This window comes from Mesoplodon bidens, assembly GCF_964165515.1.
Source record: "Mesoplodon bidens genome assembly, chromosome: 19".
NCBI lineage: Eukaryota > Metazoa > Chordata > Mammalia > Artiodactyla > Ziphiidae > Mesoplodon > Mesoplodon bidens.
In genome coordinates, this window is record NC_138179.1 from 50,455,963 (window position 1) to 50,473,210 (window position 17,248).

General features: G+C 45.1%; 1 protein-coding gene across 1 annotated transcript in view; it reads right to left on the reverse strand.

Moving 5' to 3' along the window:
- Positions 1–870: 870 nt before the first annotated feature.
- Positions 871–17,248, reverse strand: part of DHX8 (DEAH-box helicase 8) — a 30,236-nt gene continuing 13,858 nt past the window's right edge. Inside the window, exons 13-23 of the mRNA XM_081218870.1 lie at positions 16,183–16,377; positions 15,687–15,872; positions 15,351–15,561; positions 14,627–14,808; positions 12,016–12,156; positions 8,750–8,905; positions 6,235–6,372; positions 5,607–5,735; positions 5,261–5,457; positions 4,608–4,787; positions 871–3,746 (exon numbers count right to left, since the gene is read on the reverse strand). Coding sequence (XP_081074996.1) covers positions 3,527–3,746; positions 4,608–4,787; positions 5,261–5,457; positions 5,607–5,735; positions 6,235–6,372; positions 8,750–8,905; positions 12,016–12,156; positions 14,627–14,808; positions 15,351–15,561; positions 15,687–15,872; positions 16,183–16,377 — 1,935 coding nt within the window. The 3' untranslated portion in view covers positions 871–3,526. The remainder of the gene's footprint in view (positions 3,747–4,607; positions 4,788–5,260; positions 5,458–5,606; positions 5,736–6,234; positions 6,373–8,749; positions 8,906–12,015; positions 12,157–14,626; positions 14,809–15,350; positions 15,562–15,686; positions 15,873–16,182; positions 16,378–17,248) is intronic.

The window sequence follows — 17,248 nt, forward strand, 5'->3', positions numbered from 1 at the left end:
ATTGTCCGAAATAATGGACAAAGGGTACTTTGGCCTAGTGCCCGCTGGCCACCTGCAGCCATCTCCCTGTCCAGGTTGAGGGAAGTGGGAGCCTAGTAGAGCTTTGAGGACCTCCTGGGGCTTCTTCAGGCAGAGTTTGGCCTGTGGTTTCTGTGATCACAGTTGCTCCCATGACCACGCTACCCATGTGTACCCCAACTGTGTGTCCCCTCCTGCCGTGGCTCCAGGTTGCTGTTTTTGCTGAAGGTGAGGACAGTTTGTGTGGAGAGGATCTGGAGAGCAGGGAGAGAAGAAAGGCACCCAGGCGGGAGGGTGCGGGGAGCCTGGAGCAGCCCCGAGCCCTGGGTCCTGGCTAGTGGAGGGAGAACAGGCCAGACCTTCGCAGGACAAGGGAAGGGGAAACAGCATGGATTCTCCTTGCCCAAATGTGGGGGAAACCAGAACCCTGGGCCGAGTTGTTAGGGTTTGGGGGAAGGCCAGGCTGAAAAAGTGACACCTAGAGAGGAAGTGTAACAGTAGATAGGACAACGGGGTGGCTGTGCGTAAGGGAAGAGCAGGATGGGCAGTTCTAGGCCCAGCCCCTGTGTAAGCAGCTTCCTAGGAGCCAGGCTCAGGTGGAAACGGGTGCTCTCCATCCAGGTACATCAGAACTGCAGGGAACCGCAGCTGCGCTGAGGCAGGGCCAGCCCAACCCCGTTGATGCTTCACCCTCAGCCCCTGCCCAGTACTTAACGCCAAGATGGCAGAAAGGGATGCCATGCGAACCCTACCCACAAATAGAAAGCAATGTTATTTTTTCCCCCAGAAACAGAAAACAATGTGCTGATTTTCATCATTTAGAGCAAGAGACAGAAAATTCTAAGAAAGAAGTTTTTAAAAATATATGATTTAATTGTACATGAAAGCCAGGCTATCATGGTGGGAAGAGGTGTAAAGTCAAGTGGAAACCCTGAGGTCCCCAGTAGGCGCACATGAGGAGAGACGGGGATTTAGGTGAGAAGCAGTGTCCTGGAAAGGTCTCCACAGGCTGAGACACATGACCTCTGCCCTCTGAAATGCGTGTTAACGAGACACTCCTCACAACTCTTGTTCAAATCCTTACACTTGGAGGGCACTGCTCCGAGAGGAGACAGCTGCCAGACCACAAGCACGACCATTGGAGAGAATTCTCTGGCTGAAGGAGAGACAGCCAAAACCAAACGGTGCTCCAGAATGGATGAAGGTGAACCCTGGACCAAGGCACGTGACCCAGCAGGAGCGCTGACATGTGGCCCGTGGGGATGGTCCCCGACACACAGACAAGTACAAGACTTGGCACATGTGCAGGGGCAGGAGACTCCTGAGCTAGGCTCCCACAGGGGGCGGGGGGAAACAGCGTACTTTTAACAACCGAGAAGATTCCAGCTCCCTGCGTGAGACCCACATCCTCTCCTGGGCTGTCACTCAATCTCGGGAAATATTGGTTCAAGGAAGAGAAACGGGCCCCACTGTGTAGGAGCAGCAGGCGAGTCCTCCTTCCCAATCTGGCCGGGAGCCCCCTTCTCCCTCTGGGCAGGCTCAGCAATACTGCCTACATGCTGTTTCCTGATGGAGTCAGAAGGTCAGACCCCAGCCATGTCGTCACATGACCCCAGCTCTTCGGGGAGATGTTCAAGGAACACCCACAGAGCTGGGGTCCTTCTTTGTGCTCACCTAACCCAGAAAGATGACCAGCTGCTGTCTCTCGCCCTTGGCCTGTTAAACATCCCCTTTTCAACTTCAGCTTAAAACCCAAACCTCCTTCCTTGGGGGCGACGACTTCAGAGGTACGAATGCTGTCAGTGCTGGTCACCCAGCTGGGACAGGCGGGCTGCCAAGCCCAGAGTTTTTTCCTAAACTGGAGAGACCTGGGCTGGAATTAAGACTGGGGAGCTGGGTACCCAGCCCCTGCTTCCACTTCACTTTCCTCGGTCCGTCCCTGCACCATCTCTCCCTGTAATACCTTGAAGGTTAGCACGTAAAGATCACCTGCCCTTAACTGCTGGCCTGGCTTCCTGAGAGGCACACTCAGAATCGCAGGGGCTCACTCAGCTCAGTAAAGGGGCGGGGCCTACAGTCAGCAGGTTCTGCTGGGTTGTTTCTGAATTGTGTCTTCAGGGTGGCTGGTCTGCTGCTCAATGACAGCCCACAGTCCTTTATATCCTAATATGTCATATGGTCTCTTTTAGTGTCCTTTATATCCTAGTATGTCATATGGTCTCTTTTAGTGTCCAGCGTACCACTGTATAGTAGTTCTAGTATTTACATCATTACTTACTGGTGTGAGGAGGTAGGAAGCAGTGCAGGCCATAACACAGGATGTCCCCAACCCCCGGGGGCTTCTCTACAAGACCAACTTTCCAGAAGTTCCACAGCCTGGCCCAGCAGCATCTGCCTGATGTTCTTCCAAGTGCAAGCCCAGAGGCTTCTCAGGAAATGTGAGAGGGGCACTTGGAGGTGGCCATTCCCCAGCCAAATGCTAGGAGAAAACCACCAAGCACGAGGCCAGGCGCACAGATCCTGGGCAGCACAAACAGGCTCTGAGAGGTGTTCCGTTGATTTTCAGTTTGCGGGTGGAGGAAGGGAGGCTTTGACCAAAACAACCCTTTGTCAAAGACCTCAGGAGGATAAAAATAAAACCAAAATAAACTGAAAGTTGTGTCATTTCTTACATGTTTCAAAAGGAAATAGGACACGCTGCATGTTGTGAGCATGGCAGGCGGGAAAGAGAGCCAGGGAGAGCCTTCTGTATTCAATATGTGGCATCTGTAACCACTCAGGTACCCGAAGTGGAGCGCCTGTGCAGTGGATGTGGTTAATCATGGGGCGGTCCATGCAGAGCCGGACCAGCGCCGGTGCTGAGAGATAAGACTGGAGGTCTGGCTGTGCGTCACCTCCCAGCCCAAAGAGGCCCCGGGCTCTGGTTTCAGGGGACTCTCCACGGAAGCCACAGATACTAACCCTCCCCACCCTCAGCCCAGGCCAACACTAACCTTTCAGCTAGAAGAAACAGCCACAGAAAACCAATTTTTGTTTCCTTAAGAAAATAAATATTTGCAGGAGGTTAAGCAAAAGTACAGAGGCTGAACAGGGACAGGAAGCGGGGCCAACACTTTCAGCGAGCTTTGTGGCTCCCTCCTCCAGAGTACCAGCTAGGGCATCAGGGCCCTCACTGAGTCCAGGTACCATATGCTCATGACTCCCCTTTCCCATCCGAGGGCTGCAGAAGTTTCCCCTTTCTTGGAGATGATGCAGTGTACTCCCATGTTGGCTGTGAGCCCTGGCTGAGTGCCTTGGGGTGGTGGGGCTTGGAGGCTCTGATCAAACCAGGCGTAAATCCCTGTTTCTATTTTACCACCAGGGAAGAAATGAGAGACAAGTTTAGGAAATGCCCAGTTAAGATAGTCAGTCACTGGACAGCTGTATCCTCAGGATCAGCTTTTCATCAATAAGGGCGAGGCCAAGCCCGGGCCCACTGCTGCAGAAGAGACACACAGACTCTCGCCTTTCAGCGCCGCCGGAAGGCTCGGGATATTCTCCAGGCGTTGGGTTCCTCATAGCGGTTGTACAAGGGTTCAAGTCGTTGCTGCTTCTTCTGCTTGCTTAGCTTGGTCGGGTCAGAGACCTTGAAGAAGGCTGGAGCAAACTCCACAAGCCACCGGGGGTCAATGGTGGTGACCTCACGCATGTACTCCTTCGTGGTCAGCACCAGCTCGTGGTACACCACCCTGAGCGGGGGACAGAGAGAGGGCTCAAGCCTCCGATACAGGCCCGGCTCCACGGCACCCTGGTCCCTGGTGGGCCTCAGCTGAGCTTGCATTTGACCCTCTTACCTCTCCTGCCTGACCCCTGAGGAGACTGCAGCCTCTGTTTATGATAGCCACACCCCAGTACTGAGGAGCCTACACACCTCTAACCACAGAAAACTGCCAGTTCCAACGATTTAAGTGACACGGAGCCAATCACATCCCTGTTCTGGACCTTGGTTTCCTGCTCTGTGAAATGGGTGGTTTTCTAGGCTGTATCCATAGAACTCCAGGGCCCTGAAGAGGACCTCAGAGGCTGCCTCAAGGGAATGGGGAAAGCCAAGCAGGCAAGGCTCTACATCTCCAGCCCTCTTCTACCACCATGGTGGCACAGTGGTTTTTAATTGGTTTTATGTTAGGATGGGTAAGATTCCAATTTTTTAAAAAATACTACTTGAAAAAAAAAATTTTTTTTTAACCACCTCACTAGATAATCTCTAAGATTCTTCCTAGCTCTTACCCCCATGATTTTATTTCTCTAAAAAGGGCCTCGGGACTTCCCTGGTGGTCCAGCGGTTAAGACTCTGCGCTTCCACTGCAGGGGGTGTGGGTTCGATCCCTGGTCAGGGAACTAAGATCCCGCATGCCGCACAGTGCGGCCAAAAAAATAAAACTAAAAATAAATAAATAAATAATAAATAATAAAGGGTCTGATATTGTGTCTAATTCAGGCTCCTGCTTCTCTAGAAATATGAGCAATATTAGAATAGGAAGTGCTGGGGGTGGGTGAGGATACAAACACAAAAAGGCTAGTAGATCCACAAGTTCTCTCTGCCCACCTACCATTCGGGCTGTCTGTTGAAGAGAGCACTGGAAGGATGGATGTAGACCACCTGCTGGTCGATCAGTGTCCGGTAACCCTCCTGTGGGTCTTTCTTGGCAGCGTTCCGGAAGAATCCACTGCAGATGGCCTTCTGCACTCGGACTGTGGACTTACCACAGGAGACCACATCCAGCTTGTGTCTAGCAGGAGAATAAATCAAGAGAGGTCAAAGGTGTGAGACTATTCTGCTTTCAGAGGTTCTATCTTCCGGAATGATGGTACCCAACACACCCTTCTTGGGGTCCCCAGAGTTTGGCACCAGGACCCTGCTTCCAGCCCTTCCAGGGGCAGCTCTACACAGCGGGCAAGATGGATGCCACAAGAGCCAGACACTTTGCTTAGGTTGTAATTCAACCCAATTAATCATGTTGCAGAGGCTTGTAAACAAAGAGCATTTTCAACAACTAATATATCATCTCCCGCTTAGGAACTTTCTGAAGTGATTCTCAGCCACATCCTTACCTGGGGAGGAGTACAACGAAGACGGAAAAGCTGGAGGAAAAGAGTTATGTGAGGAGTGAGAGTACAGATGCCTACAACTTCACAGGTTCGTACAAACAGACACGGCATTCAAGGAGGTTCAACTTGAACACGAGAAGTCACCGGGTGTTACCTGTCCATTATGCCCAACATCTGCTTGCGAATGTCCTGGGCCCGGCGCAGAGAACGAGCCTGGATGAAGTTCTCATAGCACCACGGGTTGGAGAACTTATTGTTCTTCCAAGAGTTGTACACGGCCAGCAGGGTGAGGTGGTCCCCTTCGGTCTGGTGGAATTTGGCCTTCTTCTGATCTGCAAGGGCTTGTTTATCCTGCAAGCAGTGCGGAGAGGATCATTTTCCACCCCACAGCTACTCACTGAACATCCAGCAGTGCTGGGGAGCCCTCTGCGGCCCCATCAAGTGTCCACATTAACCAACTTCACCTGACCCCTGTCTGAATGTGGGCCTGAACTCCCTACCTTGGGCCTGTAGAAGACGTTCTGCACAGACAGCATGGACACAATGGTCAGCATTTCCTCACTGCAGCCTAGATGCACAGACATGATCAGCATTTTGCACAGCATTGGCTCCAGAGGGAACTCTGCCATCTAGAGGGAGGAGAAGAAACTACAGTTGCATCCCTGGGGAAGACCCATCTGGGTTGCCAGCGTAAAAACACTGGTCAGAGTGGGTAACAGACCACAGGAGGTTTACCTAAGCATGATGGTGTGGGATGCCTGGCTCTATCAGAAGATTTTTTTTTTTTAATTTCCCAAATTAAAATTTCCCAAATAAACCCAACAAAATGTACGTGACCAAGAATATAACTACCGTTGGAATAGGTGGGAATTTTGCCGACATCTTTTCAAATTAAGGCTAGACTCAATAATATATCATGAGGTAAGATTAACTGAATAGAATTTCTTTTTCTGTAAAGAAGAAAGAGTTTTAAGTGATAGTGGAAAATCCAGGTTAAAAACAGGCATGTAGAATTCTACTCAAAGCTTATCCAGGGCCTCAGAGTTTAATCTTTTAAACAGAACAGAGTATGGAAGGTTAGCCAAGGAACCTTCCCCAAAGCACCGGAAGTCAGGTTCTGTCCCCTACCCTGCGGCCCAGGCGAGTAAGTAGGCCCTCGTCGTCCAGGGCCCCCAATGTGTATAGCTGCTCCATGGCTGTGATCAAGGTTTCCATTGGCGGGGCATCCATAAAGTCAAAGGACAGCAGGTCATTGATGCCCATGGCCTAGAACAGAAGAGAAGAATGTGTGTGATGGGAGGGTCAGCCTCACCAGTGTTAACATGGAGGGAGACTACTTGTCACCTTCTCTCTTCTATCTTCGACTGCAATTAGGAAGCCACTAGCAGGATTAGCAGGAATCTCCAGGAATGTGCCACACAAAACTCAAGACTGATAGAAAGCATATACTTTCTCGGGAAACTTTAAAAAACACTCACTCAGAATGACAGTATGTACAGCTTAACGACAAAAAGATAAAAATTTAAAAATGGGCAAAAGTAGACATTTCTCCAAAGAAGATATAAAAATGGCCAACAAGCATATGAAAAGATGCTCAATATAACTAGCAATTAGGGAAATGCAAATCAAAACCACAAGGAGATACCACTTCATACCCACTAGGATGGCTATAGCTATAATTTAAGAAAGAAAAAAAAAAGAAAGAAAATAACAAGTGTTGGCAAGATATGGAGAAATAGGAATCCTCATATGTTGCTGGTGGGAATGTAAAATGGTGCAGCTGCTGAGGAAAACAATTTGGTGATTCACCAATAACTTAAACACAGAATTATGAAATGATCCAGGAACTCCACTTCTAGATATATACCCAAAAGAACTGAAAGCAGGGACTCAGACAAATACTTGTACGTTAAGTTCACAGCAGCATTATTCACAATAGCTAAAAGGTAGAAACCAGCCAAATGTCCATCAATAGATGAATGGATAAACCAAACAGTGTATATACATACAATGGAATATTATTCACCCTTAAAAATGAAATTTTAACACATGCTACAACATGATGAACCTTGAAAACGTCATACTAAGTAAAATAAGCCAGATCAAAAGGACAAATATTTTATGATTCCATTTATCTGAGGTACCTAGAATAGGCAGATTCATGGACACAGAAAGTAGAATAATGGTTACCGGGGCAGAAGGGAGGGGAAAAGGGATAGTTTAGTCAAATGGGTACAGAGTTTCGATTTGGGACGATCAAAAAGTTCTGGAAATGGACAGTGGTGATGGCTGGACAACACTGTGAATGTACTTAATGCCACTGACTGGACATTTTAAAAAGATTACAGTGATAATGTATTGTGTATTTTATCATAATTAAAAAAAAAAAAAAGACAACAACCAGCTTGCCCTGTCTCTTGCATACATAATTTCTCCTGTGCACCTAGGAAGTGCCTTGTACCATGTTAGGTGGCAGGGATATAAAGGTGACTAAGACATGGTCCCTGCTCTCAGAGTTCACAATGGTGAGACACATGGACACAAAACCACCTGCAATCTGCCTGGCACAGAGTGGGTATTCGATACATTTGTTACCAAATTTGATGACTAAAAGAAACAAGTGAATGGATGCACTATCCAAGTGTGTATAAAGGGAGATGTGGCAGGATCTAAGCTTTCTGTTTCTTTCCCATGAAGTGATGGTGACCATAAACACAGCGGGTGTTCAATAAATTCTTATTGTATAAGAACTACAAGGAATTATGTTAGCAATCGGTAAGCACTGTGCCAAGTGCCTTTACCTGCATTATCTCCTTTATGTTCACAGGAGAGACGATTAACAGCCCCTGCTTTTGAGAGGAGGATAGAGGTCAGAGGGCCGAGCAGATAAATTTGCCAAGGACACACAGCTCGGAGCAGAAGTTTGAGCCACAGATGCCTCTCTGTTCTCACTCCAGAGACTGGAGCAGGTTTTTTTTTCTCTGAAGCTCTGTTTTAGCCTCTTACAGGGAATGAATAATAAATTACAACACAGCACTCTGCATCAGTGAAGTGCCAGGGCTCCAGCGCAGCATCAGTGGCGGGGGGGGGGGCGGGGGGGCGGGGGTGCCATCATCTAGGAAATTACTCATGCGGCTCCCCCTGCCAAAAGACAATGAAGGTCCTCACGGGGGACTGAGAGAGGAAGAGCAACGATTCAGATGAAAACCAAGTCCCCAGGGGGCCAGGCTGAAGTCTGTACTAACAGTTCCCCTCTTTGGATTGGGGGTTTTGCTTCTGTTCTAAAAGAACAGAGTTGGATCTGAAAGTTAAAGGGTTGAGGGAAGTGAGTTTGTCCACAGTTTGGCACTGATTCGATTTTTCCTCATATCCTGTTTGAAAATGCTCCCAGCTAAAACCTTTTATAACCAAATACCCTGCTGGTTACGATGGCAAGAAAAAAATGTCACAGCACACATGCCAATTTAGCCCCAGCCCCGCAGCAGAGAGGCTGTTATCACAGCCGTTTGCATCCCACTCAAAGGGACTGGTTCCATGAGGTTACCGAAGTATTTAACAAGGTTCATAAAACTGAGATTCATTTACTAAGGCCACAGGATTGGACTATTCTACCAAAGCATTCTAACAAGACAGTGATTTCTACCTTGAGTGAGAGCACTGTGCTTGCTAAGTTGGTTCTCTGGATTTCCGGCACGTTGGTGGTCAGCATTTCATCTCGGTAGGCACGTTCTGTATACAACCTGTAACACTTCCCTGGGCCTGTTCTCCCAGCTCTGCCAGCACGTTGCTTTGCCTGAGCCTAGAGGAGTGGGCATATAAAAGTAACATATCTGTTAAACATTGCTTAACAGCTTTACCCAGGAAACCTGTTAAAAGAGGGGCACTCAGCAACAGGCAAAACCTAAAATGGGGTTTATTTCACTTCCTTTAGGGTCATTTCCAAGACTACCTACCAACGCTCTTATCATCCCCTCTCCAACACTCAGCATTTCAGGAAAGTTTGTTCAAGTGAGGCCAAATACACGCAAGTGAATCGAAGAAATATGGTAAAGATCACAGAAATATACCTTCAAAACAGTGTGGCAGGGGCTTCCTTGGTGGTGCAGTGGTTAAGAATCCACCTGCCAATGCAGGGGACACGGGTTCGATCCCTGGTCTGGGAAGATCCCACATGCCGCCGAGCAACTAAGCCCGAGCGCCACAACTACTGAGCCCACGCGCCTAGAGCCTGTGCTCTGCAACAAGAGAAGCCACCGCAATGAGAAGCCCACGCACCACAACGAAGAGTAGCCCCTGCTCGCTGCAACTAGAGAAAGCCCACACGCAGCAACAAAGACCCAACACAGGCAAAAATTAAAAATAAAAAATAAAATAAAATGTATTAAAAAAAACCAAAATAGTGTGGCACATCATAAATGAGAAAGCATAAAACAAAATGACAAAACCCACCCTCCACAGTCATGACCAAATGTAAGTGAACTGAATAAATATAATGTTAATCATACCAGTGAATGAGTCTGCAGCTGTTTTAAAAATTCGGTTTGAGATGCTCAATGACAGAAGGAAATGTTCACTCACAGAGATGAAGAAGCAAGTTGCCAAACAATGCAATACTAATTTTATTTATTTTTTAATCTTTTTTTTTTTTTTTTTTTTTTGCGGTACGCGGGCCTCCCACTGTTGTGGCCTCTCCCGTTGCGGAGCACAGGCTCCGGACGCGCTGGCTCAGCGGCCATGGCTCACGGGCCCAGCCGCTCCGCGGCATGCGGGATCTTTCCGGACCGGGGCACGAACCCGCGTCCCCTGAATCGGCAGGCGGACTCTCAACCACTGCACCACCAGGGAAGCCCTATTTTTTAATCTTAATGCAAATATACAAACTACCAGAAGTAAAAAACTAGGAAAAAAATACCTTAAAATGTTAACTGTGGCTAATTCTGATGGAAGGCTTATAGATGAGTTCTATTTTCTTTATCAAATATCCAACAATGAACATATATCACTTTAATAATCAGGAAAATTAAATATTTAATTAAAAACCGCATACTTACTACACTACTAGAATTGCAACCTGAAACAAACATGAAAAAAGATGGGCAAGAAAAACATCAAAATGATGACAGTGATTGGTGGTAGTAGGACTATGGGTAACTTCCAAACTAATGTAATATTATTTCTGAACTTACGGGAGAAGGGCGCTAATTTTTGAAATTAAAAAAAAAATGTAGGTTAGCCCTAGGTTGCTAGGAAACAGTGAATAGCAATCTGAAGAGGGCTGTTTTCTGATAAAACCATCTGTCTTATAAATAGTATCAGGATTTAGAAATTCCTATGCCAGCTCCAAACCAAAGGATGGAATATGAAAGGTCACTACCCACTCAAAGGCAGGCAGCAATCACATACCGTGGCAGATTCCACAGCATTCTACAGGTGTCTCTCCAAATCAGGGAGAGCAGATAATAATAAATAATTTCTCCATCACTGCGAGTTGCACGTATCACTCCCCAGGAGAACTGTACAGAGTACACATGCTGGGGCCAGACTGCCCTGGTTTAAATCCTGGCTCCACCAGCTGTGTAACAGGCAAGTCACTTAACCCCTCTGGTTGTCAGTCTCATTTGTGAAATGAGGATAATAATAACATCTACAACAAAGGATCAACTGAGAATATAATGAGTTCATGTATGTGAAAGTAGCTGGGACAGTGCCTGGCACTTAGGAAGTACCCTGCAAGTCTTAGCTATTATTACTGAAGTTTCAAAATGAAAACAGCCTTATGGTATTATAAATTATGAAAGTAATGCATACCTCTTACAGAATATTAAGACAATACATATAATATATATAAAATAGATAACTAATAAGAACCTGCTGTATAGCACAGGGAACTCTTCTTCACTTTGCTGTACAGTAGAAACTAACACAACATTGTAAAACAACTATACCCCTATAAAGTATATATATATATATATATATATATATATATATATATATATATATATATATAAAAGTACAGGGAAGAAAATGTGCTTTACCCATCAGCACAGTAACCAGCAGCACCACCAAGAAATAACCCTGGCTAACATTTCACCAACATGCTTTCAGTCGCAGGCACGTTTACATACACTGTGCACAAGCACACACCATCTATTTTTAAACAAAAATTGGATTATACTACTCATGCTATTTTGTAGCTCACTTTTTTCAAACGATATATCAGAGTTATATGCTTATGTCATTAAATATAGATACACACCACCATGTTAATGTCACATAACATTCTATGGCATGAATTTACCATATTTTATTAAACTACTTCCCTTTCGGAGCTCATTTAGAATTTTTTCCAGGTTCCCTCCAATATAAACAATGCTTCAGTGAACATCCTTTTCCATTACCTTTGGATATGTGTTCCATCATTTCTAACTTTCAGATATACTGCTAGAAGCAGAACTGTTAGGTTAAAGAAATGAACTTTTACATTTTGGATACATTGTGGCCAAACTGCCTTCAAAAGGGATGATCAGGCTATTCATTTTTAAATATAATTTAGGTCGGAAATTATTCCATAATTACCAAAGAAACACATTATCATCTCATGAATTATTACTATCTCAGATATCTGTGGCTAAGTGCAATACTTCAAAAAATATGTTCTTACCACTTATATTAGATCATCTAGGGTGCTAGGATTCAATTTCTTTTTTTTTTCTAAGTTCCAGTTTTATGGGGCTTTTTAATGTTGACACACAATTCTAGAGATTAAAAACAAACAACACAAAATCTCCCTTATCTCAAGAAAGCAGCCAGCATCTTAAAACAATAAAATTCAAAATACAAAACCATAAAAAATTTCAGAAAAGCCCTAACCAGGATTTTCAGAAAAGCTGCCAGGAGAAGCTGCCATACCTGAGAAATAGGAGTTACCACGAGCTGGTCGATCCCTGTCTTAGAATTGTAAACCTTCTGCTTCACGAATCCAGGGTCCACCACATAGTAAATGCCGTCGATCGTCAGTGAGGTCTCCGCAATGTTGGTGGCAATCACGACCTGCAGGCGAGAAGGACACAGCTGGAATGAGCCGCCCAGGCTCAGCCCAGAGGTGTGAAAGGAGACTTCTGAACTCAGACACCTTCCCAAAGGGATTGTGTGGCTCTCCCTCTCTCTAGATGATTGGAGAGCACTTAATTAATCTCAGTTTGGCCTCAAATGGGCAGAAGGGGAGGTGCCTTCGTCTTAAGGGTTAGGTTGGGGAGGGAGTGGTACCTGAGAGAAGTGGAGTAGGAAAAAGCAGTGGCCAATCAAAGCCAATTTCATTTGGTGCAAATGGCTGCATAGCTCATTTTCTAGATCCAATGGTGATTACTACAATTTTAATTTTCTAGCACCCTGGGAAGGCAGAGATTTCCTGGCATCACATGTGCCAGCGCAAAATGAGATTTTTCTTCCCCCACGGGGACATCTGGACTACAGAATGGGCTGTTTGTGTATGTGGAACAAGAGGGAGATTTTTTTTCTGATCATGAAATGAACTATAAGGCAGCAGAGGAATTTCACAGTTTGTGTGTATGCAGCAGTATATGTGATCTAGAAGGTTATTGGTCTCAGCTTGGCACTGCCACGGTTCTTACACCCAGAGGTTCAGATAATAAAACACAAATGCTCAGAAAAATCACTGTTAGGAGGCACCAGAACATCTCACCCCATGCCAGCATCTTACCGGCCCTGAAACGCTTCTACCTGCCAGAGAGCTGCAGACGCCCTCCCGGAGAGAAGTGCCATCACCAGGAACAGAACAGAGGAGGAATCACCGTCTTCCCACCAAACCTGCTCCTCCTCGTTTCCCTCCTCAGCACCATCTTGCATCCAGCTGCCCAAGCCAGAAACTGGTAGTCATTCCTGACCTCTCCCCTCTGCCCTTCCTTACACCTCCAGGCATCCACTATGTCTTGACCGTTCTAACTCTTTAATGTTATTCAAATCCTTCTGTCTTCCAGATGGTTACTAGATTCATTGTGGTGGTCATTTCATAATATATGCAAATGTCAAATCACTTTGTAGTGCCCCTGAAACTAACATAATGTTGTACATCAACTACATTTCAATTAAAAAAGAAAATCCATCTCTCTTCCATTCCTAGGTATATACTCAAGAGAAATGAAAACACATGTCCACACAAAAACTTGTAAACAAATGTTCACACCAGCATTATTCATAATAGCTAAAATGTGGAAACATTCCAAATGTCCATCAACTGATGAATGAATAAACAAAACGTGGTACACTCTGTTCTACAACAGAATATTATTCAGCAATAAAAAGAAATGAAGTGTTTATACATGCTACAACATGGATGAGCCTTGAAGACACGCTAAGTAAAAGAAGCTAGGGGCTTCCCTGGTGGCGCAGTGGTTGACAGTCCGCCTGCCGATGCAGGGGACACGGGTTCGTGCCCCGGTCCGGGAAGATCCCACATGCCGCGGAGCGGCTGGGCCCGTGAGCCATGGCCGCTGAGCTTGCGCGTCCGGAGCCTGTGCTCCGCAACGGGAGAGGCCACGGCAGTGAGAGGCCCACGTACCAAAAAAAAAAAAAAAAAAAAAAAAAAAAAAGAAGAAGCTAGTCCACAAGGACCACAAATTATATGATTCCATTTATATGAAATGTCCAGAATAGGTGAATCCAGATCCAGAAAGTGGATTAGCGGTTCCCAGGGGCTGAGCAGAGGGGTGAATGGGGGATGATTGCTAAAGGGTGCAGGGTTTCTTTGAGGGGTGATGAAATTGTTCTAAAAATTAACAGTAGTGATAAATGGTGATTAATGATTAATAATGGTAATTAATGGCTGCACAATTCTGTGAATATACTAAAAAAAATTCTGTGACTATACTAAAGTGTACTGAATTGTATGCTTTAAAGGAACAATTGTATGGTATGTAGATTATATCTCAGTAAAACTATTATTTTAAAATCCATCTGTCCCCTTTCCCACTGCCTCAGTACACACACTCACAGTCAATTCCAGCTGCTGGAACTACACAGCTCCCTGAAATGGCCACACTCTCTCACCCCTCGGCTATCACAGCCTGTCTGTCTACTCAGAATGCATGTTCTCCTCCCTTCTCATCTAGATGAACATCCACGTGTTCTTCAGGACTAGCTGAGATCCTCACTAAGTGGGTTGGGTGCTCCCCCACTGGGCATCCAGCACACCAGCAGCACGTTCACACTATATGTTAAAGGCCTGTCTACCGGTGGATGTCCCACAGCAGATAGAAGCCTGTCCTCAGACGGCAGCCCTGGTGTCTACCCCAAAGCCTGGTAGATGCTCAAAAAAATATCTGTCAAATGAAGGAAAAGAGAGGAAGAAGAGCAGGATCACATACAAGATTCTCATTCCTTAACAAACTGGTTGGACCACTTTCTAAAACATAATAAACAAGATGCACATACACCTTAAGCAATCCCTGTTAGCGCCAGCTGCATACAGCACATGGTTTCAGAGCACAAGAGCCCGTGTTACCTTTCTGCTGCCAGGTGGAGCCGGGTCGAAGATTCGGGTCTGCATCTCACTGGGAAGAGCAGAGTACACTGGAAGGATAATCAACTCTGGAACATCGGGTCCCAGGGATTTCATTCTTTCATACAGGATCTCACAAGCAGTATCGATCTCTTCCTGACCAGTCAGGAAGACCAGGATATCACCTGAGAGGAGAACAGAAGCATTGACTTTCTCTGTGTGTGTCCTGTACAAAGGCCACAGTGACATTCACCGAACTCCAAACGATGGAAAACACACTCATATTCTGACCTCTAACAAATCAAGAGGTTTTCGTCTATCCACGTTTATTCATTTGTTTGTTGTTTTTGTTTTTTTAAATTTTTTAAAATTTGTGTCTATATTTAAGTAGATGCATTTAAACCCTGCACACCATTATTTATATTTTCATCACCACCATTTCAAACATGCAAGCCTGAGACTTACAGACAGACCAATATTTAAAAGGCATTTTTTTAAAGGTCTAAACTACAGATGGTTTTTTTGTTTGTTTGTTTTGGCCGTATCACGAGGCTTCCAGGATCTGAGTTCCCCGACCAAGGATTGAACCCGGGCCCCCGGCAGTGGAAGCGTGGAGTCCTAACCACTGGACTGCCAGCGAAGTCCCTAGACGGCATTTTTTAAAAGACGAGCAAAAATACCCACATTAGGACTTGGTCTAAGAGGAAAAAATGCTCTTTCCCCCTACCTGGTGGTTCTGTTAAATGGATCTGCATGACAGTGATCAAGCTGGCATCCAGATAATCGGTTTCAGGTTCCTTTGTATACAGTATTTCTACTGGGTATGTTCGACCTGGGATGGTGAAGATGGGAGCTTCATAGAAGTACTGAGAAAACTTCACCGCATCCAAGGTGGCTGAGGTGACAATCAGCTTCATGTCCTGCCGTTTCTGAACCGTCTAAAGGGAAACGCAATGTAGCTTACTCAAAAGGACTGCCCGAAGAGGCACAGGTACTCAAATCCAATTCCCAGAATTCAGTTCCCAACAGGTAGAATAAGGGTCACCAAAGAGCACCTAGTTACCTTTTTCAACAATCCGAAGAGCACATCAGTGTGAATTGTTCTCTCATGTGCCTCGTCCAACATGATGATTGCATACTGAGTGAGGTCAGGGTCAATCAGGCACTCTCGGAGCAACATCCCGTCCGTCATGTACTTGATAACTGTTTCGGGGCTGGTGCAGTCCTCAAATCGAATGGTGTAGCCCACCTAAAGCAGAACAGAAGCTGAAGACCTTAAGACACAAACCTCTCCTTTTTGCAATCTCCAGGCAAGATTTTAGCCCAGGCTATTTATTACCCATAATCTTAACAGACAGAATTTGACCAAGATGTACAGTGATTTCCTCAAAGTAAAATCTGCCTTGGATTTGATCCTGAACAGATCACTGATGACCATGAGAACCCTCTCTCTCAGGAGAAGCCTGAAAAAAGGTAGTATTACTCCCATTTTATAGATAGAGATTTGGGCCTTTACATTTTCTTCAGGCATTTTCAGAATAGCTTCGCCAACCGCTTACCTCTTGGCCTAAGCAACAACCAAACTCCTCTGACACTCTTTTGGCCACTGACATGGCCGCAACTCTTCTGGGCTGGGTACATCCAATCTTGCCCCTGGAAGTGTAGCCCGCCTCTGCCAGGTACTGGGTGATCTGCGTTGTCTTCCCAGATCCTGTCTCTCCGATGACAATCAGGATCTGATTGTCATGGACAGCCTGAAAACAACCAAATATAAACACGGTCTTTAAAACCTGCCTCACATTACTCTGGAGCAAAACAACTGATTATGCTCTAACACTAAAGGAGAAGAAGGGGAAACAGTAGTATACATACGTAAGATGACAATCAGAGTTTAATTTATTTTTAATGATGCATAGAAACAAACGCTAACAGTGATTTTCTATGAGCAATGTTCTTTCTTATTTTAATCACATGTATGACAAAGTAAAAACTTTAAACTTTATGAGAATTCTCTTTTTAACTGACTCAATTTTTTTTTAATTTATTGGTTTCCTTAAGTTCATAAAAACACAAAGATGATGCTAAAAGCATAACTATCCAGATAGACCTAATACTTTATATATGTACATGTATTTTTTTAAGTATTACACAAACATGGTTAAAGAATTCAGTAGTAAATAAGTAAGTTAAATACAGTGTTCCTTTCTACTGCCATTCCCAACTCTATAAAGTCACCTTACCCCCTAAAGTCACCTGATTTCTACACTGTTTATAACAGCAAAGGACATCCATCAACCTATACGTCTATTAACACAGGACTAGTTAAATAAGCCAGAGCACATCCACATAACAAAGCACCTAAAAAAAAAAAAGGGAACAATGCTGAGCTATATCACTAAGGGGAAAAGGCTAAATACAGAACAGTACATATAATATGCTGTCATTTAGAAACACATACAGCTCATATAAAACATATAATATCTGTGTTTTTATATATATTTGTACTTCATTGTATAAGATGTTACTGAAAGGATTCCCTGGAAACTAGTAAACTCAGTTGCCTCAGGAAGGTTTAGTGGTCTTAAATCAGATCTCCAGAAAATGGAAATAAGTATCCGAAGCAAA